This window comes from Mastomys coucha, unplaced genomic scaffold (genome assembly GCF_008632895.1).
Source record: "Mastomys coucha isolate ucsf_1 unplaced genomic scaffold, UCSF_Mcou_1 pScaffold22, whole genome shotgun sequence".
Classification (NCBI taxonomy): Eukaryota; Metazoa; Chordata; class Mammalia; order Rodentia; family Muridae; genus Mastomys; species Mastomys coucha.
In genome coordinates, this window is record NW_022196905.1 from 258,249,209 (window position 1) to 258,275,352 (window position 26,144).

The window sequence follows — 26,144 nt, forward strand, 5'->3', positions numbered from 1 at the left end:
GGAAGGAAGGAAGGAAGGAAGGAAGGAAGGAAGGAAGGAAGGAAGGTTGGTTTAAACTGATGTTTACCACAGCAGCAGAGTGTATACTGTGTCCTGAAGCCCCAGGGGCTTCTTAGCTTGTGGCTGCCTCTTCTTCACTCTCACCTTTCTTCTCCCATGTCGGGTCCTCAAATCTCCCTCTGACACCACCATGCTCCTTAATCCAGCCTGTCTTCAGTTACATCCCTAAAGACGCCTTTTCCAATGCATCTGGGTTTGGAACATATCTTATGGGAACTATTGTTCAGGCCCCTTCTTAGCCCACTCCATAGGGTCCAGGGAACATTCTAGAAGAATCATGGCCCAATTATGGGCCAGGAAAGTAAGTAACTCAGTTGGTAGAAAGCTGGGTGTTGTGGTGTGTCCTAGCACTCAAGAAGTAGAGGCAGGAGGATAAGGAATTTAGGGTCATCCTCAACTCTGTGTTGAAGTCAAGGCCAGCCTGGGCTACCTAAGACTTTTGTTGAGTCCAGAGATTCTACTTAGCACCTCCTCTTCCTTAACTGGTCATTGGAGTTAACCTCTCTCAGCCTCATTTTAATCTCTTCTGCGGTTCTCTAGGAATGGGGAACAAGGAGACTAAATCCAGGACATCTACCCTCAGGGAATAATAGGCCTTTCTCCCAGTCTGGATGGCGCCCTGGGACCTAGGGTGGGACTCCCCCCATCTAGCCCCAGATAACCCCTGGAACATAAGCAATGCCAGGAGGGCTGGGTGAAGTTGTGAAACAGATAAATGCCCCAGAGACCAATCAACAGTAGAACAAATATGTACACCACAGCCACAGGCTAGCTTCCTCCCTCAGCCTCCCTTCCTTCCCCACCCCATCCCAACCCACCCTACATAAGGCCTCAAGCAAGGGCAGGATAAAGTGGAGGGCAGGGAAGGCTTGCAGAAGTAACCAGGTCTCCACCTTTTTGGGGGGTGGGAGGGGTATCTCATGTAGCCCAGACTAGCCTTGTGAACTCACTATGTAGCAAAGATGACTCTGACCTTGTGACCACCCCCAACCCCCCATCTCCTCCCAAGTGCTGGGATTTCCATCATACCCAGTTTGTGCTGCCCATTCTGTTGTGAGGAATTCACAGCTCAGAGAGACTAACCTGCCTGAAGACACACAGCTATAAACAGAAGAGCAGGCATTACCAGCCACAACTAAGCTTACCATGTAGGAGTCACCTCTGGGTGTGTGCTACCTACCTAGCAGCACGGTCATGGCCTTGTGACAGGGGAAGGGGGAATCAGTCTGATTTTGTTTTTTTATAAGATGAAGATAAATATGTACTTCTGTGGTTAAGAATTTTAAAATCTAAGCCAGGCATGGTGGCACATACCTGTAATCCCAATATATTCAGGAGACTGTGCCAGGGGGATTGCCACAAATTTGAGGGCAGTCTCAGCTACAGTGAGGCCCTGTCTCACTAGGAGAACCTGGATCGTCTGCACTGTAGTTACAGGCAGTTGGGAACTGCCTCATGTGGGTGCTGGAGACTAAACCTGGATCCCCTGCAAGAGTGGGGGTGGTGGATTAAAAAACTATGGAGATAGGACAAGGTGGTATACATCTGTAACTTCACCATTTGAAAGATGGCCACAGGGGAATTAGGAGTTCAAGGCCATTCTCCTAGATCAAAAGTTTGAGGATAACCTGAGCTACATGAGACTATTTTTTTTTTAAGATTTATTTATTTATTATTATATGTAAGCACTGTAGCTGTCTTCAGACACCTCAGAAGAGGGTATCAGATCTCATTATGGATGGTTGTGAGCCACCATGTGGTTGCTGGGATTTGAACTCAGGACCTCCGGAAGAGCAGTCAGTGTAGAGCTGAGTCATCGCTCCAGCTCCTACATAAGACTCTTGAAGAAGGGAAGTCCTGATCTATGTGGCCCAGGACCCAGAAACCCCTTTACTGAATGCAGACAACCATATATGTACATGAAGCAGACAACCCAATTCATTTTTCTTGAAAAACACATTTACTTCTGTAAACTGTTGGAATGCCAGAGATGGTCCTCACAGCCCAGCCCAGTGCAGCATTCTCCCCCAAAGTAAGAAGAGTGAGGAGGAAGGAAAAGAACCACCTTCACGTACTTGCGGGGAACCGCCCGCCTCAGCCATCTTTAAAAGCAAACAAAGCCATCTTTGGAATTTGCAGACTAAGATTCCAACCGTCGCTGCCTTCCAGGTGCCCTGAAGCCTGTGCCAGCCTCCCTGTTTGCAGGAGACCTTTCCATCCTTGTCACCCGGGAGGCCCTGAGGTTGACCCTGAACTCCCACCACAGCCGGACTCAGACCTCTCATGCTTCAGAAGGGCTTCACCAAAAGGGTAGTTTAGATGATGTGGCAGAGCCGCCGCCAGGCAAGAGTTAAGGCAAATTTGTCACTTCAGACTCGGTCCACGCCAGACCTAAACCTGTTATTGCCAAGCAGCATCTACCAGACTTACAGCTTAGGCCATTCTGAACAGGGCAGGGGTGAGGCCTAGAGCCAAGTCTATGGGTTCTGAGGAGCATGCGTGAGCTCATGAAGGCTGTAGAGCGTGCACAGCTCCTGGCATGGCCGCCGGCATAGGGCTAGCAGGAAACAGCCAGGGTAAGCTGGGATGACACCAGGTCAGGCCCCAGCAACTCAAGGCCAGGGTAGCTTAGACCAGGCAGGCCACAGTGAAGGCAGGGGTAAATGCCAGGTCAAGGGCCACTGAGGGAGAGGCACCTGGGGTCTGATGGTATGCACGACCCTGGCACCAAAATGACTTTTCTTTAAAACAAAAAGGGGGCAGGTCTCAAAGAATGATGCTCGTCGTCGTCGGTGAGCTTGAGAGGGGCCACAGAGGGGAGGGGGAGGGGAAGAGGGGAGGGGGAAGAGGAGGGAGGAGGGATTGGACACGCTGGTGGCGCTGGTGCCTCTCATGGCTTCTCCTCCCTGGTGGGCTGGTGACGTGAGGTGGCAGTCTCCTCCTTGGTGGAGCAGGCAGATGGCTCTGGGGTGTGGGGCTGCAGCTACTCTGACTGAGCATCGTAATTGGCTCCTCCAGCCTTCTTCAGCTCGCTCCTGATGAAGTCTTCCTCTAGCTCCTTCCGATCGCTGATCACAAACTCCTTTGCAAAATTCTGCAAGGACAAAGAAGAGTTCAGAGTCTCCTGTGAGGGAGGAGGAGGCAGGTCCAGGGTTGCCCAGGCAACGCAGCAGGAAGCCCCGGCACCCCAGACACTCCTAGTGGATTGCAATGAAAAAAAAAAAAAAATGCCAATAGAGCCTGTGTCAGAAGCCCAGATCGTGAGGTAAAGATGCCACAGCCTCCAGGCCACGGGCTGGACCCAAGTGTGACCCCTGGACTGTCTTCCCTTGGCTGTGTTCCCTTGGGCTGGTCCCTTTCCACTGTTAAATTCATCTGTGAAAATATGCCAGGGAGGGTGTGAGATAGGAAAGTGGGCAGGGGTGGGGGGTGGGAGTGGGGGTGGGGAGGGGGAAGGACTGACCAGCGTTAAGTCCAGGAGAGGGGAGGAGGAGCTACACCCATTGGCACATACCTGCAATCCCAGCACACAGAACTACCATGATCCTAAGACCACCTTAACTGCACAGTGAGACTTTATCTCTAAGATTGCAAGAGAGCACGCAGAAGGAGGGAGGCTCTGGCTGGTGGCTATGCTTATCACACCTGTTACTGCTGTCCCTAGGGTTGGGCGAAGCCAGCTCTCATTACTAGGCCTGCGGCCACCAGCAGCAGGTACCCCGGCCTTCCCAACCTCGTTGAGGTTTGGACAGGTGTGCAGGATATTAGTGGCGTTCATTCCACACACACGCCAGGCTGTAGTTGGGAAGCTTCTTTGGGCTCCAGGGTTTGATCCGATGATCCAAGGGCCTGGCCCACATGAGAATGAGAAGCATTCTTATCAGGCAACACTGAGCCGGTGAGAATTACGTCACTTTATATGTGGATTATGAGGCACAATAAACCCAGAAAATCTCAAGGGAAGACAAAGAAAGCTGCCAGAAGCACAAGTCCAAGGGTTAGGAAATCAGTCACATAAGAGAGCCAAGGGTGCCGTGCACACCTGTAAAGCCAGCACTGACTGGGGAGGTGGACGCAGGAGGCGTGGGAGTTCACAGCCAGCCTCAGATAATAGAAGTTCAAGGCCAACAAAGCCTGTATGGTAAGAGGTACAAACACTCACACATGCACGCACACACACACACACACACACACACACACACACGCATACACACAGCACAGCAGCATACAGGTATATACCTCAGTGCTGCACATCGTACCCAAACACCTGCACCAGCATTGGGGGAGGAAGGAGTCCAGGCCCTAGTCTTGCTTAGGCAAGCACTCTACCACTGAGCAACATCCCCAGGCCTATGACACCATAACAGGTACACACACACACACACACACACACACACACACACACACACACACTGCGCTGTGATACCAGAGAGCAAGCCACAGTGTCAAAATGTGGAAAACTACAACTATGACCCTGGGAGAAATGAAACCACCTGGGCACAGAAGCGCATGCCCAGACTTCACAGCTGCGTGATTCACCAACAGCCAAGCACCCCAGGTAGCTAGCCAGCAGATGAGATGAGAGGGTAAAGCATACCCTCAAAGCATTGACGTCCCGCATGATGATGCATTAATTAGTCATCGATGAAATTCTAATGCCCGCTGCAACATGCATGGGTGAACGAACCCCCTGAACATGAGCAAAAGCAGGCAGACATGAAGAGCCACCCACTGTCTGGTTCCTCTGACAGGAAATGTCTAAAAAAGGCAAAATCCACACAGAAAGTAGACCAGAGGTGACCAGGGGTGGGAGACAAAACAGGAAACGAGAGATGTCATCTAAAACCAGTCATGGTGAAACTGCGCAGCTCTCGGAGGTGACTGCAAACCAGGAAGGGTCAGAAGATCAACTCTCTGTGCACGTGGAGTACAGCAGTTCTGCCCCAAACCAGCCCAAAGGCAAGTTTTAAAATTCCAAGAGACACGGAGAGGTGGTGCCTATGCCTTTAGTCCCAGCATTCAGGAGGTAGAGGTAAAGGCAGGTGACTCTCTGTGATTCTAGGCCAGCCTGGTCTACAGAGCGAGTTCCAGGACAGCCAGGGCTACACAGAGAAACCCTGTCTCGAAAAACTAAAAAATAAAAGTCTTCAAAGATACTCAAGAGTATTTTTCTTTTACAAACAAGATGGAGTCTGAAGACCTCAATGCCTGCTCAGGGTCACAGACCTGGGACTAACTGCCTCAGACTGGGAGTGTGGCTCAACTCAGTGCTTACCTTAGCAGGCAGAAGGTCCCAGGTTCGAGCCCCAGCACTGCTACCACTCCCAACTACTATATGTAGATATAAAGAAAGGGGAGCAAAATTCTTTGGAACTAGGGAGGGGTGATTAAAATGGTTAATTTTACATTAAATGGATTTTACATCAATAAAAAAATAAAATAAGCAAAGTCACCATAGCACCAGAAAGATCAAGTTCTAAGCTTCCTAGATACCATGAGCAAGGCCACCAAGACATGGAGGGATATGGAGGAGGGGTTAATATTTGCTAAGAGAGGCAGCCTCACACATTCTGACTGAATCCACCCTTTACCTGGTTAAGATAAGGCCCTGGGGGTGGTGGGGTGGGGAGCTGAGACAGCCTCATGCAGCCCCAAACATAAAGACCATTCCCAGAAGTCCCATGGCCAGTACTGCTTAGTTGATGCATGTGACCCAGACAATGGAAGACAGTGGGCCCGGGTCAGAAAAGAGACTAGAGAGCCGACTTGTGTCTCAACTCCCAGCCCAGTGACACAGGGGAGGGGCGAGGGTGCCCCAGCAAGGAAGTCAATGGGGCAAGAAGCCTAAGAGGAAGTTCAAAGTCCTCTGCTTGTTTGACAGCCATATATGGCAATGTAAAGAAGAAACTGAAGTCTGTGTCAGGAACAAGAGTTTAGGAAGACAAGATAAGGACTAAGAAATCTAAAGGGAAGTGTTAAGGGCTGGGTGCAGCTCCGGCTAAAACCACAAGAGCTGGGCAGCCGTCACACTACAACCAGGCAGTGTGGAAAGCAAGCCCAGAGCGCTGGAGACTGACTGCCCATGAATTCGAAGGCAGTTTGTGTTACATAGCAAAACTCTGTCTCAACAAAACAAACGGGGGCTGTGCACGTGGCTCAGCTGGCAGAGGGCATGCACGCACAGAGTCCTGGGTTCAAGCCCCAGCACTTCATAAACCAGGCGTGTTGGCGCAGGCCTGCAATCCCAGAGACAAGAGGATCCGAAATTCAAGACTGGGTGGGGAGATGGCTCAGATCCCCACACTGTGAAAGGAGAGACCAGCCCCTGCACGTTGTCCTGACTTCGAATGTTGCTGTGGTGTGCGAAATCCTCACACAAAGTTAATACGTGTGGCTCAAAAAACGAGATCAGGCTAGTGAACGGTACATTGCAAGAAATGCAAATGGACAAAACTGTCTACATTTTACCATAGGTACAACACACACATGCACACATATTCACCATCACAAACTATAAAAAATACCTCCAACCTTGCGGCATGTTTAAAACCAAATCGCCATGAAGCAAATACTACCAAGTTTCCAAAGTTTACAGAACAGCCACAGGGGGTCAGCCACTCTGAACATTCTCTCCTCTCTGTTGCTACAGAAGACAACTCTGCCTGCGGATACTTTTTTTGTTTAAAGATTTATTTATTTAAGTACACTGTAGCTGTCTTCAGACACTGTAGCATGTCTGTCAGATCTAGTTACAGATGGTTGTGAACCACCATGTAGTTGCTGGGATTTGAACTCAGGACCTTCAGAAGAGTAGTCAGTGCTCTTAACCACTGAGCCATCTCTCCAGCCCCTGCAGATACGGGTTTTTTACAGTTGCTGCCTGCAGAGGCCTGAGGAGGGTCCTCCAGGGATTATTACTATGGGAGAGCAATGTGGGGGTGCAGATCACATGTTCCAGCCCTCTCCTGGTCCCCAGGTCACAATATTCCACTCCTGATGTTCTGGGGAACCCCAGAGTTAGACAGCAGAATCAAGAGTCGTGCATCTCCATTTGCAGGTTTCCCTCCGAGTGACCAAGGCAGGCAGTTAGCATTTCTGAGGCCACTGTAGCCCAAGCTATACCTGTTGTATGGAGAACAGAGCCTGGATCTAAGCTAATGCTTTGGGCTCATCAACAATCAGCCAGACTGCAGCCTTGCCATGAGCCTGGTTGGAGACTGATGGATCTGGCTCTGTTCTCCTCACCCCACAAGAAGAGACCACACTGGGGGCTGGCGAGATGGCTCAGCGGGGCACTGACTGCTCTTCCAAAGGTCCTGAGTTCGGATCCCAGCAACCACATGGTGACTCACAACCACCCGCAATGAGATCTGACGCCCTCTTCTGGTGTGTCTGAAGACAGCTACAGTGAATTACGCCAGAGTGAGTGGGGCCGGAGCAAGCGGGGCCGGAAATTCCCAGCAGCCACACACATGATAGCTCATGGCCATCTGTACAGCTACAATGTACTCATACACATAAAATAAATAACCCAGCAGCAGACTGGAATATGGCAAAGCCTAGGGAATCACCCCTACCCCTCAGTCCACAGTGAGGACTCTGCCGCTTCATGTGGTTGGACCAATGGCAGTCATTTCCAGCCTTTTTCTAACACCCTTGTCCGCTCACCTTCCCCCACACCCTACTCCACTCCAGGATCCTTCTGGATCTCCCCATACCTCCTATGATCCAGCCTTTCCCTATACATCCTTCTCAATGAGTTTACCCATTTCCATCCAAGCCCATTTATGGCTCGGGTGACCTATGGACAGCCCTGGAGACAAGGTTGAGGGGTCCTCTTTCCTGCTATTCCAAGGGCAGTCCCTCCCCATCTTGGGAAGCAAAAGCGGCAGCACCTTTTGATAGCAGCTAGGGCAGGCAAACGGACCACTGCCCAACAAAAGGCTTGACCCAAGTGGTATGCAATTCCCACCAGGGTATGAATTCTACAAAATGTCCCAAAATGCATGGCTTGGGCAGGCACTATGCTGGGTAGTTTTGTGTCAACTTGACATAAGCTAGAGTCATTTGAAAAGAGGGAACCTCAACTGAGAAAATTATGATCGGACTGTAGGGAAGGTCAGGGGACGTTTTCTTAGGGTTTGATGGGGGGGAGGGCTCAGCCCATTAGGTGTGATGCAAGCCCATAGGTTCTATAAAGAAACAGGCTGAGCAAGCCACAAGGAACAAGCCAGAAGGCAGCACCACTCCATGGGCGCAATACCGCTCCTGCCTCCAGGTTCCTGCCCTGTTTGACTTCCCATCCTGACTTCCTTCAGTGATGGACTGTATGATGTGGAGTCCTAAGCAAAGTAAACCTGTTCCTCCTCAACTTGATTTTTGGTCATGGTGTTCCATCACAGTAATAGAAACCCTAGCCAGGCATTGGTGGCGCATGCCTTTAATCCCAGCACTTGGGAGGCAGAGGCAGACGGATTTCTGAGTTCGAGGCCAGCCTGGTCTATAGAGTGAGTTCCAGGACAGCCAGGGCTACACAGAGAAACCCTGTCTCAAAAAAACAAACAAACAAAAAGAAACCCTAAGGCAGGCAGGTATCAACCTCAAGACTTTTTTGAAATGATCCCTTGTCCTCTGCCTCCACTCCTACTGAGCTTCAGATCTAAGGGCACCACTAGAGAGTCCCCAGTGCCACAGGGGAGTCACCTTCCTGGTATGTAAGTAAAAAGGGCAGAAACCAAGTAGCATCAGTAGGCAGCTAAAGCCTGACCCAGGAGCAATGCCAAGATCAGAAAGAGCAAGGAGCTTTTCATCTGTATCCCTGGGTGCTGGCCACTGAGAGGTTACCTGTGCCAACAGACCACCTCCCAACACACTCACCCCTACACACATGCGAGAACATGCTCGCGCAAATACACACACACACACACACACACACACACACACACATGCACAAACCAGGCACAGGACCCAGGCCAGACCTTACTGAGAACTGTTTTGATGGCACATATGCAGCCTTACATAAAGAGAGGCAGGTGACATTGTGGCTGCTCTGAAATGCCACCAATTCACTCATAGTCTCTGGCACTCACCTTGGTCTGGTCATCAGTGTGTCACAGCACACGGTAGCTGCTAGTGGCTGGAAAAACACAATCTATTCTGAAAGCAGAGTAGCCTTACAGAGGAGAATCTCTCCTCCCAGAGCCCTGCAGCTGGCCCGCTTGGGGACAGCAGGGTGTGGCAGGGATGTGAGGGTGGTGGCTTTGGTGGTAGCTTCACAGGGAAGCTAGAAATATTTAAAAGTCACACATCTGTAACCGTCCTGTGGTTCGAGACAGGAGGATGGAACCGATGGAACAAGGTCCACTAAGCCCTGCCGACCACCCCTGTTGACAGAGGACCAGATAGGGGAGTAGCTTCAAGTCTCACAGTGAAGAGCCCCATGTTAGGCCTGCCCTTCTTCCTTGCCCCTATACCACCAACACTCATACATCATCAGCCCAAGGCTGGCCAAGCTACCTGTAGAGTCCAAAGTACAAACTGCCACTGGGCTCTGTCACCTGAGGCTTTCCGGGTTTTCTCCAGAACCCCAGCATCCCTCTCAAGGTTTCTAGACAGGGGCTTTCCATGTTTTGTTCATTTTGGACTGTTCATAGGAAGAGGCTCCTTAGCCGTGTCCAAGTCTGGCATCTTTGGGGTCCCATCAAAACAGCCTGTAAAGGTGACTGGGGGCAGGTTTAGTCCCCACAGCCTTTGTCAGATGCAAAGTGGACCCCAGGCTGCTCTCCTAGAGAAAGTGATCCCAGTGAAGGGCAGGGCAGAAGCAGGTCTGCACACATACACACCATTCACACACATGCACACACAAACACACACATGTGCAGGCATACGCACACACACACATACACACACACATGTGTACACAGGCACACACAACCCCCCATACACCATTCACACACACACACACACACACACACACACACACATGCATACATACACGCATGCACACATACACACATGAGCCTGTTTGTGGGGCTAGATTAAGATATGTATAAATATTCTCTTATCCTTGATTTGAAATTGTTTCTTCTCCTTTTCAGACAGGTCCTCATGAAACCCAGGCTGGTTTTAAACCAGGTGGTAGCCAAGGATGACCCTCTTCCACCTCTCTGGTGCTGTGATTACAAGTGTACGCTACAAAGTCTAGCTTATGTGGTGTAGGGACCCCCTGAGATCTATCCCCAACCCCGAGGTCTTTTTTAAAGGGTCCCCGACTGCATGGCTTAAACCCAGTTTTCTTGCTAAAACAGGTCGGGAATGGGGTTTAGTCTAAGCTGCCCCATGCTCTCCAGCAGCCTGGCCCTCCAGAGCTTCCTTCCGTTTCTCCTCTGCAAACAGGAACAGAAACAGTACCACTTGCTAAGGGCTGTAATGAGGGCTTTGGAGGATGCAAAGAGCCTGCACACTGGCTGGGTGTGCCCAGCACTGGGCGAGTACTGACTGGTCCTCAGTGGATTTGTAAGTGTAAGCCTCAAGACTGCAGGGAAGCTTAGGGTTCAATGTCCGGGGGGGCTTTTCCTATACCCCAGGGTTCATTTGCAAAGAGGGGCAGCCCCAGGGCTTCCTGGGTAAACATGGAAGATGCTGGCTATATCCACCCACCCAGTGGCAACAGCCAAAGCTGGTCTAGAGGAGAGCTGCGGAGGAGGAAGAGGAGGAGGAGGAGGGGGAAAATCTGTAAGAGAAGGAAGGTGGCTTCCTCTACACCCAAAGACAAGCAGAGCAACGCCCCTCACTGCGCCCCAAACCTGTGCTAGCTAACACTCACTGCAGCAATCACTAGCCTATACCCTAAGAGGCCAAATTCCAATGTTGTACTTCTCCAAGAGACAAGGAGCTGAGCCTCTGAGAGCACCATGAAGGCAGCGTTCAGCGGCTCCCAAGTCCTGCTCCCCATTCCTATGGAAGAGGAGAGGGTCCTCCAGACAGATCTGCACCAGTCATCCAAGGGTCCTGCCAAAGTCCCTGGAGCACAGGGGCAAAGAATAAGACAACTCCCACCATGGACACCAGAATCCCTGGGCAACCAACACAGTATGACAGCATGGTTCCACATTAAGGCTCTATGCTTGCTTTGGGCCCATCTGGGCCCCATGAAAATGTCCTCTGTGCAGGGTGTAGGCTCTCTCCCACACATATGAGCTAAGGCATAGTGGACAAGACACCCGCTGGTAACAATCAAGTGCCTTTCCCCAAGTGGAATTCCCCAAGAATTTTAAGCCAAAGACCTCTGAGTGCTGAATAAAAGCAATCAGCCCCCAACAGTCCCTCTTGCCAGGAAAAAGGGCAACCTTGCAGGAGGCTGCATAGAAAGAAACAGAAGTGCCCTGCTAGCCCTCCCGCCCCCTCAGTGACCTCCTACACCTATTCAGTGTCTGAAAGACCAAGTCCTTAAAACCCGACCAGCAAGGTATAATTTACTCAAAAAGAGCAGGTTTTTTTAAGCAGGCATGACTCATCGAAAAAGGATGAAGGAAACAAACGGATCAGCAGATCAAGTGCTTGACACATTCGGATAAGAAGGTGTAAGTCACCTTACTACTCAGGGGAAAAACCAAGGGCACACACAGGCAGGCGCATTGTGATGTACCAGGAACTGGATGCAAGCACATAGATGTGACAAGATCCTGCTGTGAGCCAGCCTTTAGCAGCTGATCCCATACTGTTCCTCTTCTTATGTGGGAAAGTGCTTGGGACCCACTCCTCTGCCTCTGAGACACTCACCAAAGCCCTGACCCCACCTGGCCTGACCTCTGACTCTGTCTAGTTCTGAGAGAGCAAAGGAGCAGGAACCGTACTCCACTCTCTACGCCTGTGCCCATGGCAGACATCACAAATCAATCATTGCACCTCTGTAGAGATTCAACCTTAGAATCCTTAACCCATAGCTCCAAGCAGCCCCTCCCTGTTGGTCAGCTGACAGGGCAGAGGTCAAATCCAGGCTGGATCCTTAACTTCTGTTTAATCAAAGCCGCCCATGGCTGGGGAACTAGCCACATAAGAGAACACTCACCCTTCATGTAGGAGACCTTAGGTTTAATCTCCAGAAAGAGAAAAAAATGGGCATAGAATTTCTTGTTCCTAGCCACATGCATGTTTGGGAGTTTCCTCCAGAGTCAGTAAACAGAATTGTTTTAAAATGACAACACTTAGCTTCAAAGATGTTCACTCTCAGCAAATACCAGGATGTGCCCATAATTCAACAACAACAAAAAACCCGAATATGTAAGTAAACAGGGCCTTGCTTAGTTGGTAGAGTGCTTGCCTAGCATACACAAAGCCCTGGGTTCCACCTCAGCACTGTATAAACAGAGCGCAGCGGCGCACATAAACAGAGCACAGTGGTGCACACCTACCTATCATCTGGACACTCGGGGGTTGTAGGCAGGGATTTCAGGGGTTCAAGGTCACCTCAGATACATAGAGTGAATTTGAGACACGCCTGGGTGTCATAAGACCCTCTCAAAAGGAAGGGACTATATATCCAGAGTAGCACACTCACCCTATATGGTGCTTTATTTATTATTTCCTGGCTTCTATGTGTTAGACTGGTGTCCCATTGCTCAGATGAGGAAACAGAGATCCAGGGGGGACATGACAATCTGTGTGAGCCCCTGGCCAAGGCGGGCTGAGGTCTACAGGACAAAGACTTCACTTGACCAGCATTAGACTCATGTCTGTGGTGGGCACTCACTAAATAGTGCCTGGCTGCTGTGACCAGGGGCCACACATGCAAACTGTGTGTGGCGTAGGTCCACTCCAAAAGGGACCATAGAGAGACAAATAACCAGAAGACAGAAGAATGGAGAGGTGCCAGAAAAGGGATGGGCAAAGCCTCCAGGGCACATGCCTGGGGTGCCTGGGCCACCATGAGGAGGCCTCACACCTTCAGTCTGGCACAGCAGGGGTGTTACATGGTTCTGTGCTGGGCATGGCTGCTAAGAACCTCGAAAGTATCACCCCCAGGAAGGCAGGCTGGCCATGGGCTGCGAGTGGCTCTGGAGTCTATTGGGGGACAGCAAGACACAGAATGGCCAGCTGGTTGAAGCAGCTTGGTTTACATGGAGCCTCTCCCTGAGCAAGCCAGCCTCTCTCCCCAACTTAAAGCTTTCCCAGGCTCCCCTCTGTGTTCTAGATGAAACCCCATCTTCAAAATGGTCTTCCTTGGGCAAGTAAGATGGCTCAGCAGGGAAAGGAGCTTGCTACCAACCTGCAACTGGATTTTGATCCCAAACCCCAGAAAGGAACAAGACCCCATTGTTCTCTGACCTCCACATGCACGTCCCCTACACACATTGTGCACATGTACATAATATTTTTAAACTCAATAATAAACGAATATGAATAAAAGAGGGGAGCATGCAAGTTAGAGCATTTTGCAAGGCCTGCCTGATCCGCTCTGACGCAAGGCAGCTTGCTATGGCACCGGGTAGTCTCCCCTGCTAGCCACCACATTGTCCTCACAAGCCTGCAGAGGCACCAGAACAAAGAGCGGGTGTGCAGAACTGGACACAGCATTGTGGCAGGGCAACCTCAGCCAGGAGAGCTGTCCGCTCAGCACATTCCCCAACTCAGGGCAGTGTCCCTAGAACAGCCCAGCTTCCTGCAGCCTCTGATGCCCTGTGGCTGCTGGAGAAGGGGACATCTGTCTGGTTTTCCCAGCTGTAGACAGGACTCAGCTCTGAACACAGACCCAGCAGTGACCTTTCTGACTCACAATTCCAGGCAGGCCTCAATCCCTAATCCTCCTGCTTCCACACTCAGGTGCCGGGGTTACAGGCACCTGCCCAGGAATTAACCAGGTTAACCCCCACCTGCCCAGGAATCCCAGCTCCTCATTTGAGTGACCCCCAGTATACCTCACCTCCCAGCAGGGCTCTGAACTGGAACCTCATTATAGCTGTAAATCTTAACATCCACTCCTGCCCCAAGATGGCTGCTAGGGGTCTTTTATACAACTACCACAGAGATAGCACAGAGATAGCCTCTCTCTTCTGGGGTCCTGACCTTGATGGATCAAAGGGTGGCCAAATCCAGAAAGAAACAGAACCAGGAGAAGACAGGAAGCCTACCAGAGCCTGGATCCAGCCATGAGTCCTGGATGCCCTCACCCTGCTCTGTAGAGAGCTTGCCAATTCAACTTCTCTAAGCCTGCAAATCCACAGTCAGGAACTCATATTCCCACCACAAAGGGTGCACCAGAGAACCCAGTCCCTGAGTCACCCCTACTCATGGGTCTGTTTGGTTACCACAAGCAGTGCTAGGCTCACAGAAACCCCGGTGGGGACTGCAGCTAGGTGGGCAAAGTGCATGCATGAAGCTCTGGGTTGGAGCCTCAGCACGGCAAAATCATAAGCATGTAATAAGCAATTAGATGAATGGTCTAGCCATGTCTGGTGGCTTACTTGTCAACACTCCAAAAGCAGAGGCAGGAGAATCACTCTAAGTTTAAGATCAGACTGGGCTATAGAGACCCTATCTCAAAAAAATTAAATAAGATAATAGGGGGACAGTCAGTAAAGGTGCTAGTGATGTAAGCCTGGTCACTTGAATTTGTCCCTGGAAGCCAAAAATAAAATGGAAGGAGAGAAGTGACTTTATAATGTTATCCATGTGTTCTTGATGATGTACACACATACACACACACACACACACTCTCTCTCTCTCTCTTTTTCTTTCTCTCTCTCTCTCTCTTTCTCTCTCTCTCTCTCTACGCATGCACATGAGACAGAATTAGATATAAACCTACTTCCAATCCAATAAAGCTGACTACTGTGCTTGTAAGTCCTGGAATCTCTCCTAGGGTTTCTACAGAGGCCACCCGATAGGGCCTGTGAGCAACTCAGGCTGTAAAGTGCTTGGGAAAGGCCGGGCAGTGGTGGCACACGCCTTTAGTCCCAGCACTTGGGAGGCAGAGGCAGGCAGATTTCTGAGTTCAAGGCCAGCCTGGTCTACAGAGTGAGTTCCAGGACAGCCAGGGCTATACAGAGAAACCCTGTCTCGAAAAAAAAACAAAAAACAAAAAACAAAAAACAAAAAAAGAAAGACAGAAGAAAAAGTGCTTGGGAAAGGAGCTCAGCTTGAGCCTTGGAACTCAAAGGAAAAAGAAGAAGCTGGATATGGCCAGCCTCCACCTTCAATTCCAGAACTCAGGAGGCAGAGAGAGGGAGATATCTGAGTTCCAGGTCAGCCTGGTCTTCAAAGTGAGTTCCAGGAAGAAGCCAGAGCTATATAACAGAGAGAACCTATCTGCTGGCTAGTTTTATAACAACTTGACACAAGCTAGAGTCATCAGAGATGAGGGAGCCTTAGCTGAGAAAATGCCTCTAATAAGATCAGGCTGCAGGCAAGCCTGGAGAGCGTTGACTTCATTAGTGATCAATGAGGAAAGCCCAGCCCATCGTGGGTGGGGCCACCTCTGGGCTGGTAGTTCTGGGTACTATGAGAAAGCAGGCTGAGCAAGCCATGAGGAGCAAGCCAGTAAGCAGCACCCCTCCACGGCCTATGCATCAGCTCCTGCCTCCAGATTCCTCCCTTGTTTGAGTTTCTGGCCTGGTTTGCGGCAGTGATAAATGGTGCCATGGAGATCTGAGGGCTGGCCACACTTACTCTGGCCACCAGAACAGCAGTTTGGATAAGCTAAATGAAGGAAGGATTCTGGCTTCTAGACTTTGGGAACTCCTGCACACTCACCTTGCCTGGCTGTTACGAATTCAGATTTTCCTTTCTTGAGGTGGCCACGCACCCAAACCTGCTAGCCAACAACCTTACTGTCTGTGGTGCTGTGGGCATTACTGCTGCCATGCTTAAGTTACCAAACTGTGACAATACATCCCATTGTCTATCATCAGGTGCACTGAGCAAGTGTGAACAGTGTCCCTACCACAGGAACAGGGAAAGGTCATATCCTCTCCCCTAAGTCCCCATGGCCACTGCTGGGACCCATCTTCAATGGGACAGGCAGTAGTCTCCATTCTGGTCACCACATCTGATGGCTGTGCAGAGCTGGTGTCCAGCTGCAATGTTCTGTGGTGTAACAGTCAAGATGGCAGAGCTCTGGCCCTGGCCAGCACCCTAAACAATATTAAGATTCTCCAGAGTCCACCCCACAGCCCCCCACCCCCCAACTGGATGGTGATCCTTCTGACACATAGCAGGACACATTACCTGGACCACCTCCTTCACCAGAGTCTTGTCAGTCCCCGTCTTGGCACGCTGCAGCCCACTCACGTCCTCTCCGATCCACGTGATGAGGGCAAACTTGGATCTTTTGCTCATGGCGTCGCCGGTGGTGAAGCGCACGAAGGCAAACAGCCGGACATCATCTGTGGTCAAAACAAAGAGAACATGGCACTTAGTAAGGACTCCCTGACACCAAGTCCCTGGGAGAGGCCATGAGCCACAGGTATGCCCAGAAAGAAGGTGGACACAAGTGTGTACCCGGTGTCCTATGAATTACAGGGTGTTGTACAATACCTCTGGTTTCCACCACTAGAGACAAGAGCATCCCTAAGTTCTGACGAGCAAACTCTACATATTTTTGGCTGTCCCCCAGGGGCAGAACCACCCATCCACTGGGCGGCCAGTGTGGTGGGACGTTCACAAAGGCCATGTTACATGTTCAGAGGTCTGGGACAATTTTGCAAAGTCTATTCTCCTTTTTCACCATGTTGGTACCAGGGATTGAACTCAGGTTGTTGAGCCTGGTGGCAAGCCCCCTTCCCCACTGAGCTCTCTCGCCGGCCCAAGCGCTTTGTACTTGCACAACAGTACTGTAAAGATATTCAAACTCTAAATGTTATGACAGTTGGGAACGTATAAAAATGTCATTGGTAAGAAAGCGCACTTGGGCATGTGCACACACATCATTTTAAAGGACACAACTGTGCCACCATCACCGTAGCCTAATTCTAGAACATTCTCATCATCCAAAAAGGAAACCCAGACCCAAGAGTAGGAAACCCAGACCCAAGAGCAGCTGCTTCTAGGCTCACGAAGCCCCTGGCAACCAGTAACCTGCCTCTGCCTCTGGATTCACTGAGATCACTGATTTAGACAGTTACATGAGTAACATGACATGGTGCCACATGTGCCCTGTGGGGATGGCGTTCTTAAGTCACTGTGTTCTCAGGGCTCATCTGTATGTTTTATGCATGCACGTGTGTAGCGGTCAGCAGACAACCCCGGGTGCTATGTTTCAGGTACTATCTACTTTGCTTTTTTGAGACAGGCTCTCTCACTGGCCTGAAATCTACCAAGTATACTAGGCTGGCCAGCAAGCCCCAAGGATCCTCCTATCTCTGCCTCCCCAGGGCTTCCAAAATGGTAGATCCATACTTCTGTCATCATCCCTGGGGAGGAGACATTCAAGCCATAGACCTTGGTGGCCCACCAGATAGAAACTTCTATCTGAAACTACTGCCATGGCTCAGGGCCGCCAGGGTGCTGCTATGTGGCCTGGGCTCACCTTGAACTCTTGAAGATGAAGGTTTCTAGGTTGTGTGGACAAGAGCCTTGTAACTGGCGCAGATGCACACCAAGGGCCACCAGTATCTGAGTGTATTTCCCAGCATGAATGCGGTGTGGGTGTGGGCAGTGTTTTATGCACTGTGTCCAATAGTGGGCACTGAAATGTTTGACAGAATTTCATCCTTGACCTGGGGGTTGGGGGGAGGCACCCATCCCAGCCACTTCCCTACCAGCCTTCACACAGAACACCACCAGTGTCCGTTTCCATGGTGAAGACTTCCCAGTTCTGCTGTGTCAGCGTGGAGTCTTGGGCCCAGCAGCTGTGGGTCCTTGCCAAAGGCTTTGTGTGGGACAGTGGCTGGAGCCCCTGACCTCACCCTTCATCCAGCCAAGTGCAGAGCCTGCCAGAGGCGTCAGCTCTTCCTCCCTGACTGCTTGTCAGCTTTTCCTGTGCCACGAGGGACTTTCAAAAGATGGCCCTCTCAAAGTCTGCCCCTCATCCATTTCAAACACTCGCCTCAGACAGCACCATCCTCTCCAGCCAGCACTGAAATGTTTGAGAGTGTACTTGGATATGGTTTGGGTTAAACATAAAAGAACATGGTTCTTTTAAATATTTTTTTATTTAGTTGTATTTCTTATTTTGAGTGCAGGTTCATGATGCAGGGTGTGTATATGAAGGTCAGAAGATAAATAGTCATTCCCCCCCCCCTTTTGTTTTCTTTTTTTTTTCCGAGACAGGGTTTCTCTGTGTAGCCCTGGCTGTCCTGGAACTCACTCTGTAGACCAGGCTGGCCTCGAACTCAGAAATCCGCCTGCCTCTGCCTCCCAAGTGCTAGGATTAAAGACGTGTGCCACCACCGCCCCAGCTGTCATTCCCTTTTTGTACCTTTATGTAGGTTCTGGGGACTGAACCCAGGTCGTCGTCATACTTGCGTGGCAATCACCTTTACCCACCGAGCCATCTTGTCAGCCCCTAGATTTCCTTTGAAGAGTCTCTAGCATTCACTGAGTAAAACTTGTATCCTAAGGGACTAGTTGGAGCACAGAGAGTAAGTCACATACACACACCCCTAAAGGCTTTGGGAACCTTCAGGAACCTCATTCTGACTTCATTTAAACAGCCATGGGGGAGGGAGGCAGGCAAGCCACATGTGGAGTGACTGGCTGGGTGCTTATCTAGCTAGCAGCAGTTTGCTTGAGAAGTTGCTGACAGACACATTTTCAGAAATCCGGAGCGATGGCACTTACAAACGCTGGACGTTGGGGACCTGGCTGGACAGGATGTCAGCTGAGGGCGGACACAAGGACTGTGGCAGCATTTTTACTGCTGCATCAAACCTGGAGGCTGTTACAGCAATCCTGACAGAACAGGAGAGCAGGCGGCCCTTTCAGGAACTCCATTCCCACTCCTTTCTCTAAAAATGAGAGCACAAAGCTGTCCGAGCACACACCCTAAGCCGCTCTCTTCTCAGACAGAACAGGAGCGCGGGAGTGGCTTATAAGCAGAGGAGACTTCACACGCTTCTCCACACATGGCTACATGCACACACTCGCTAATGTGGAAAACTTGTCAGAAGGTTGGCACCTGGGCCTGCTGCCATCCTCCTCAGTGATGCCTTGTCCCCAGTGGGACTTGGGTGACAAGGAACTAGAACAGCGCTTCCCAAACTTCCTAACACTGCAACCTCCCTCATGTTGTGGTGGCCCTCAATCATAAAATTATTGTTGTTGCTACTTTATAACTGTATATTTTGCTGCTATGAACTATAATGTAAATATCTGGTTTTTGATGGTCTTAGGCCACCCCTGTGAAAGGGTCATTTGACCCACAAAAGGGTCCTAACTCATGGATTGAGATCCAGTGAATTGGAAGTTGCTTTCTTGGGGTATGGAGGGATGGCTCAGCGGTTAAGAGCACTGACTGCTCTTCCAGGGTCCTGAGTTCAACTCCCAGCAACCACATGGCTCACAACCATCTGTAATGGGATCCAATGCCTCTTCTAGTGTGTTTGAAGAGAGTGACAGTGTACTCAAAAAGAAGTTACTTTCTTGCTGAAGTCTAGTTCTCAATAAGTGCACGGTCCTCGCTTGCCTTTCAACATACATGACCTCGAAAGACATGTGCTCTGCTTGTCTGGAAACTCCAGAAGGCGACCCAGGAGCAGAGCTTGAACAAGCTTTGGGGGTGACTCGGATGAGCCAAAGCTTGGGAGCCATGTAGGGGATCCTACATGGGGATGGGACATGGAGCTGGTGGGGACAAGGGATGGGACAAGAGGGCTCCAGCACAGAAAAGCAGAAGTCCTCAGAGTCCAGCCCCACCCCTTCCTCCTGCCCCACACAGCTTCATTTTAAGGAAGTGATCAGGCCAAGCTTCCTGAAAGGTCCAGTCCCCCTTTTCTACATGACCTTCTGCAGGACCAGAGGTGACAAGGCTATCCCTCAGACTCACCCTCCCCCCAAACTCAAAAGCCACAGCAGAAAAGGAGGCCCCCTGAGCAGTGTCAGGGCATCCAGACTTGCCTGTCTAACTCCCTGCTCACCTAACACGTCGTAGTCGTTGTCATCAGGAAGCCTTATCCCAAGGACGGGAGCAGTATTACAAATCCATGTGAATCCCCATAGGGGGAATCACCTAGGGTAAGATGAGGCCAGACCCATGCAGGAAGATTGACACAATTCTGTGCCTTCCCTGTGCATGTCAGGTTTGGGGTGACTACACAGCACTCTCCACCTCCAATTCAGGAACTGTAACTGCCTTCCCCCAATCCAGTGAGCTTTTCTTATGGGAGCCATGGGGTTACTAAGAACCCACCCAGAACCCCTTGACCATCTTATGTACTGCCCCTTCACAGGCTGGTCTCTATGGAAGCTGTAGGCACAGGGGGGGACACCCATCTCAGGCTCCTGCTTGCAAAGCTCCAGGCCTCCATCAACTGAGCACCCTATAAACAATAGTGGGAAGACAGTGGGAGTGCTCAGAGCACTGCCTGAGTGGTGCTCCACCAGGGCCCTTCTGCCTCTGCCTGAGTTCCCCTCATGTCACTCTTTTCATGACGCCCCTATAGCACCGCTCTTCGGCTTTATTCCCAAATACGCCCTCTGCCCACCTGTACCCTCCTTCTTGTCTCCCTTCTAGTCTAGGAGGAGAGAAAGACTCAGGAGATGAGGCATGGAGGGGACCCTACAGGACTGAAGAGGAGAGCCAGCTGGGGTCTGGGGAGGGGATGCCGGGCAGAGACAGCAATAGGGAGGTAGGAGGCAGAGTATCAACTAAGGAAGAAGTGACCATAGGGGATATGGGAAGACAGACAGATAACAGAGGGGAAGTCAGAATTCTCTGCAATCTACAAAGCCACTAGGACAGGCTGCTTAGGTGATGTCCCACAAAGAAATCCCAGCATAGAGTCCCTGCTGTGCTGACCGTGTGAGCCATTCTGCCCTTTCCCACCCAAATTTGAAATTTCAGTGGACCCTTAAGTTGGGGCTCATCTCCTCCCCATCCCAGCACAGTGTCCCCCGGCCCTTAGCACTCAGTGAGCTTTCAGTGACTTCCTAATCACGCACGACACAGACACACGCTGGGTGTAGAGTAAGCAGAAAGTTGAATGAGCAAACATAAAACAGCAGAGGAAGAGGCTCTGAAGACGCTTTGATCGGAGAGGAGGATCTGAAGCTTTGATCAGAGCCTCACTCTTCAGCCAGGGCCAGCCTGGAACTCACTACATAGCCCACACTGGCCTTAAACTTACGCAACAATACTCCTGCCTCCAACTTCCAGATGCTGTCATTGCAGGAGTGACCTACCATAAATCGAATCTTTTAAGCAGTTCGCCCATCTGTCCAGTTCTCATGTCCCTGTGCCAGGGACACCACGGGCAATGTATAAATAAACCATGGGCCAACAGAAAGTAGAGAAAAAGAGAACGATTTTTTTTTTCCTATTTCTGCCCTGAAGCTGAACTTTAGAGTAGGACAAAAGGAGAAAGGAAAAGCAGGCCACGGGCCCAGAGTCCAGGATCAGCTCACACAGCTCCTGACTTTCCTCACAGCTTCAGAGAAGTTGTGCAAACAAAGCTCTGAAAGGGGAAACACTCCTACACCAAAGAGCTGAGCAGCCATCTTCCCAAGGGGAGGGGGCTGCAGGCAGGGAGTGGGAGGGACATGGGGACAACAAGGACAGGACAAGACAGGACAGGCTGGAGGACAGGGTTGCAGTGGGGGCTACAGGATGGAGGAGAGGGCTGCGTGGGGGGAGCTGCAGGCTGGAGGGGAGGGCTGCAGGCTGAGGGATAGGGGTGGGACAGGCTGGAGGGCAAAGGCTATGTATGGCTGGAGGGGAGGCCTGCAGGGGGGAAAAGAGGCTAGAGAGAAGAGATTATAGGCTGGAGGTGGGGGAGGGAGGGCTACATCTCCAGGAAGCTGGGAGGAAGACGAAGAAAAAAAAAGAAAAAGAAAAAGAAAAAAAAACCCAACACTTTGACATCCTGTCAAAGCCCAGAGGCAGCTGGACACAGTCATTGCATCTTAGCTTCTGTAGAGCCAGGCAGAGGGCCCCAGAGGGGATGAGGCTCTCCTTCCAATACAGAGAAAGGAGGCTGGCATACCCACATTCATAACAGCAGCTGTACTACTTATGCCACACCCTCTCCTCCCTTGGCCCCCACTATATTCTGTGGACTCCATCCCTAACACAAGAAAATGAATGGATGGATGGATGGATGGATGGATGGATGGATGGATGGGTGGATGGATAAGGCCAGAAGGTGGAAGCCTCAGGCTGATTTGAAATTGCAAGAAAAGGTTAGGTAACAAATGGCCTCTCTTCATTACACAGCCCCTGGCTATCCAGGGCAAAACAAATAAATGTGCCAGCACCCTCTTGTCCCAAACATCTGTCTCTCTTTTTTAACACAGGGTTTCGTGTTGGCTTCAAATTCATATGTAGCCTAGGATGATCCTGAACTTCTGACCCTCCTGCCTCTACCTCCTGAGTCCCGGGATTATGACATATACCTACTTGGTTTACTGTGTACATGCTAGGAAATTATTCTACCAATGGAGCTACATCCCTAGCTACTTCGGGGACAGGAGAATGGCAAGTCCAAGGCCCACCTGGCCAACCTAATGGGACTTACTGGAAAATAAAAAGTAAAAATAGAGGTGGGACATATGTAGCTCAGAATCATGCCCGAGGGTGAGCAAGCCCTACATCCAATCCCAGAACCATAGACTAATAACAGCAATAATTTTGAACTACATAAAGAAAGCCTGCAAGCCCAGAGCTCAGTCCACAGTGGCTTATTTTCTCAAGGGTTGGAAGGCTGAACCTCCAGGGTGATCTCAGCACTCAGGCATCTGCATGCACAGTTTTGCTGCGTCTGTGGTCATATTGCATATAATGTGCTAGCTCCTCCCCGGCCCCCATATCCCCAACAGCAGCCCAAACCATTCTGGCTGAGTCTTCATCAACCACCAGCAACCTAGCTTTCTTAGTCGGACAAAGAACACAAAGAAAATCAGTAAAGGAACCAGAAGACGCGGAGTTCCAGGGACTAGGCAGACCCGGAGACCCAAATTACAAAGAGCCCCAGGTTTCCCCAGATGTAACAAGGTGTTTGCTCTAATCAGTTATCTCCATCGATGATCTGCTGAAACAACACTTCGTTAGACCAGACACCTTCAGGCCAGTGTGGGGTGTGACTGCTGGATCACCGGCAGTCCGGCAAGCACAGATTTGCTCTTCACAGTTCTGCTGTCAGTCAGCGGACAAGCGCACAGTCAACCTGTGATCCAGAGACTACGAACTACAACATCCCTACCTGATTACTACCCTCCAACTGTGAGCGCAATGACACCCAAACACCCAAATGGCTGTTGCTCAGGTATGACTAGAACATCAATGAAGGAAGGAAGTTAGCTTTTTCTGGAGGCTTCACGGATGAGATCCCCTTAAAGGCTAAGTTGCCCCAGAGGTCTCACGGAGCCGAGGCAGTCAAGGATGACCTTGATCTCCTCATTCTCCTTCTCCCACCTCCCAAGCGACTGGATGATCAATTTACAACCTGCCCCTCTACGTCTGGGTTGCACAGTGATGAGAACCGAGCCCAGGCTTTCCTGAGAGCTACATAGACATTCTACCATCGGGGCCAGAGACGCAGCCTGGAAGACTACATCTTGTTCCTGTCAAATCCTAGCACCCAGATGGTGCTGGCACATGGCACTCTCTCAGAAAGAGCCTTGAACAGTCACCTCTGTGGTCTCCGTAGCTCTCAGTCCTCCGTGTCAGCAGCTCAGTGCAGCAGGAGGTGGCATTCCCTCTGGGCACTGTCAATGTGACTTACAACCCCAGAGAGCGAGCAAGAGATGCAGAGAAAGCTCAAGGGCCACCTAGCAGCTGACGGCATTTGCACACTGACCTTTAACCAAAGGGCACGGAAAGGAGAAAGCATCCATCCACAGCTGCTGGCCTGGATGAAGCTTCAAGGTGGGGCCATGTTTCCTTCCTAGGTTTCACTGAGCAAGATCACACAGGAGGGGCTGGCCAAGGGGGTGGAAGAAGTCCTTTCTCACTGTCCAGAGAGTAACCCAGTCTGCTGTCCTCAGCGGACACAGGTGACCAAACCAGCCTTTGGATTGGCCTGACACCTAGCAAGTTTTGAAAGTGGTTGGACAAGCTTAGCATAACAGCTCATACCTGCCATCACAACACTCTGGTGGCTGAGGCAGGAGGATTGCGGTCATAGGGCCAGCCTGTGCTACACAGAAAGATTATGCAGGAAAAAAAAAAGGGAAGAAGGAAGGAAGGAAGGAAGGAGCTGGTGTGATGGTAATGAAGACATGAACACCTGTGGTAACTATGGCAACCAGGGAGCAAACAGAAACCACAGAGCAACGGGCAGGAAGGTGAGGCAGGCTGGGTGCTGGAGGGCGCACCTAACACACCACAGAGCAACCAGTCCCCTGGACAAGGTCTCTGGACACGAAGAACCCACCCTGGGAACCCAAGTAGATCACAGGGAAATCTTAAATGCATGCAAACTGGGGAACCCCATCACCCTATCATGATCTGGCTGCTTGAGCTGGGTCCTACCACTCACTCTCCAACATGGCTTACTTTAGCACTATCCTTTGTCATCTGGGGGGGGGAGGGGGGCGGGGATACCAAAGGAGACTGTTAGCATCCAGAACCTGCCTGTGGCAGATATGTGGGCGGGTCCACAGACCTGTCACCAGGGCAACGGCCACCATATTCCCAGAATCCATTGGGTTCAGCTCCCACCTTTACCTGGACTGCTATGTCACGACATATATATATGGGTACTTTCCTCCATCTTTCTCTCTCTCTCTTCCCTCTCTCCCCTCTCTCTCCCTTCACGCGCCACGGTCCTCACCCCTCCCCCCCAATTAAACTTCCAAAACACAGAGCTGCTTGTATCTGGTGTCTGTGGACGCGCTGCCGAGAGCCATAAGCTATCAGAGACTTTCTAGAGGTGACTTGGTGGTCTGAATGAGGGATGACCCTGTTTAGCTTGGCTAAACGTCACTACAAATTCCTACATGGAGAAATAGGAAGGTAGGAGAGTGAGAACCAGGAGCTATCGTGAGAAAGAACTATACAGACACTGCTGGGTTTGAAGGGGAGAGAAGAGGACAAAAGCCAAGGGCACAGGAAGGTCACGGTTAACCACTGTTCTTATTAATACTATCAACTTGCTCACTATTGGCAAGGACAAGTAGAAATGACAGAATCAAACGTCAGTAAGTACACGAGGACAGATGAAAAGACCAGCAGGCTGGAGACATCAGAGCCTGGCAACTGGTACTAGGACCATGAGTCCCAGGCCATCCAGGACTGCCCAGACCCTGCCTCAATAAAAATAAATAAGAAACAATCAGGACCCACTAAGGTAGGCCTGTCAATCAGGTTACTAGGGAGGGTAAGGCGGGAGAAGTCTAAGTTCAAAACCGAACTGGGTAACTTGGCAAGACTATCTCAAAATGAAAAGAGGAAGAAGCCGGTTGGGGCTGTGGCTCCAGGGTAGCGCGTCCCTGCATGCAAGTGTCCCTGGGTTCAAACCTCAGCGTTGCCCCTCCCCCTCCACACACCAGATCTACTGCAAGTTAATTCCGAAGTGCATCCATGACATAAATATTAAAAGGCAATATAAAATTCCGCTCTCAGAAACAGGCCTCTGGGGACGGATGCTCTGAGGCCGCTGGGCACCTCTGAGAATAGAGTACACACAAGTCTGTAGGAGAGGCACTCTGGGATTGCAGGAGGACGCCTGGCAGGAGGCCAGAGCAGCCATGTGGTCAGGGCTATTGACAGGGGCCATTTGCTCTGCACTGATTCTGGAGTTACTGCTTCAGAGGGGACAGTGGGACTTCCTGTGCAGGCTCAGCCTTCAGGCATGGCTGGGGACCACCTAGATAACAGTGGAGTGTGTTTATGCACTCCCAAGTGCTCCCAGTACAGCAACATGAAAGGAGCAGCGCTAACCCAGGCTCAGATCCTAGCAGGGAAAAGCCGCATGTGTGGGAATGGCTTTGGA

The 26,144-nt window shown here is 50.8% G+C and overlaps 1 protein-coding gene across 1 annotated transcript in view; it reads right to left on the reverse strand.

Moving 5' to 3' along the window:
- Positions 1–1,997: 1,997 nt before the first annotated feature.
- Cotl1 (coactosin like F-actin binding protein 1) overlaps positions 1,998–26,144 on the reverse strand; it is a 32,840-nt gene continuing 8,693 nt past the window's right edge. Inside the window, exons 3-4 of the mRNA XM_031341569.1 lie at positions 16,285–16,442; positions 1,998–3,154 (exon numbers count right to left, since the gene is read on the reverse strand). Of these exons, the coding sequence (XP_031197429.1) occupies positions 3,044–3,154; positions 16,285–16,442 (269 nt within the window). The 3' untranslated portion in view covers positions 1,998–3,043. The remainder of the gene's footprint in view (positions 3,155–16,284; positions 16,443–26,144) is intronic.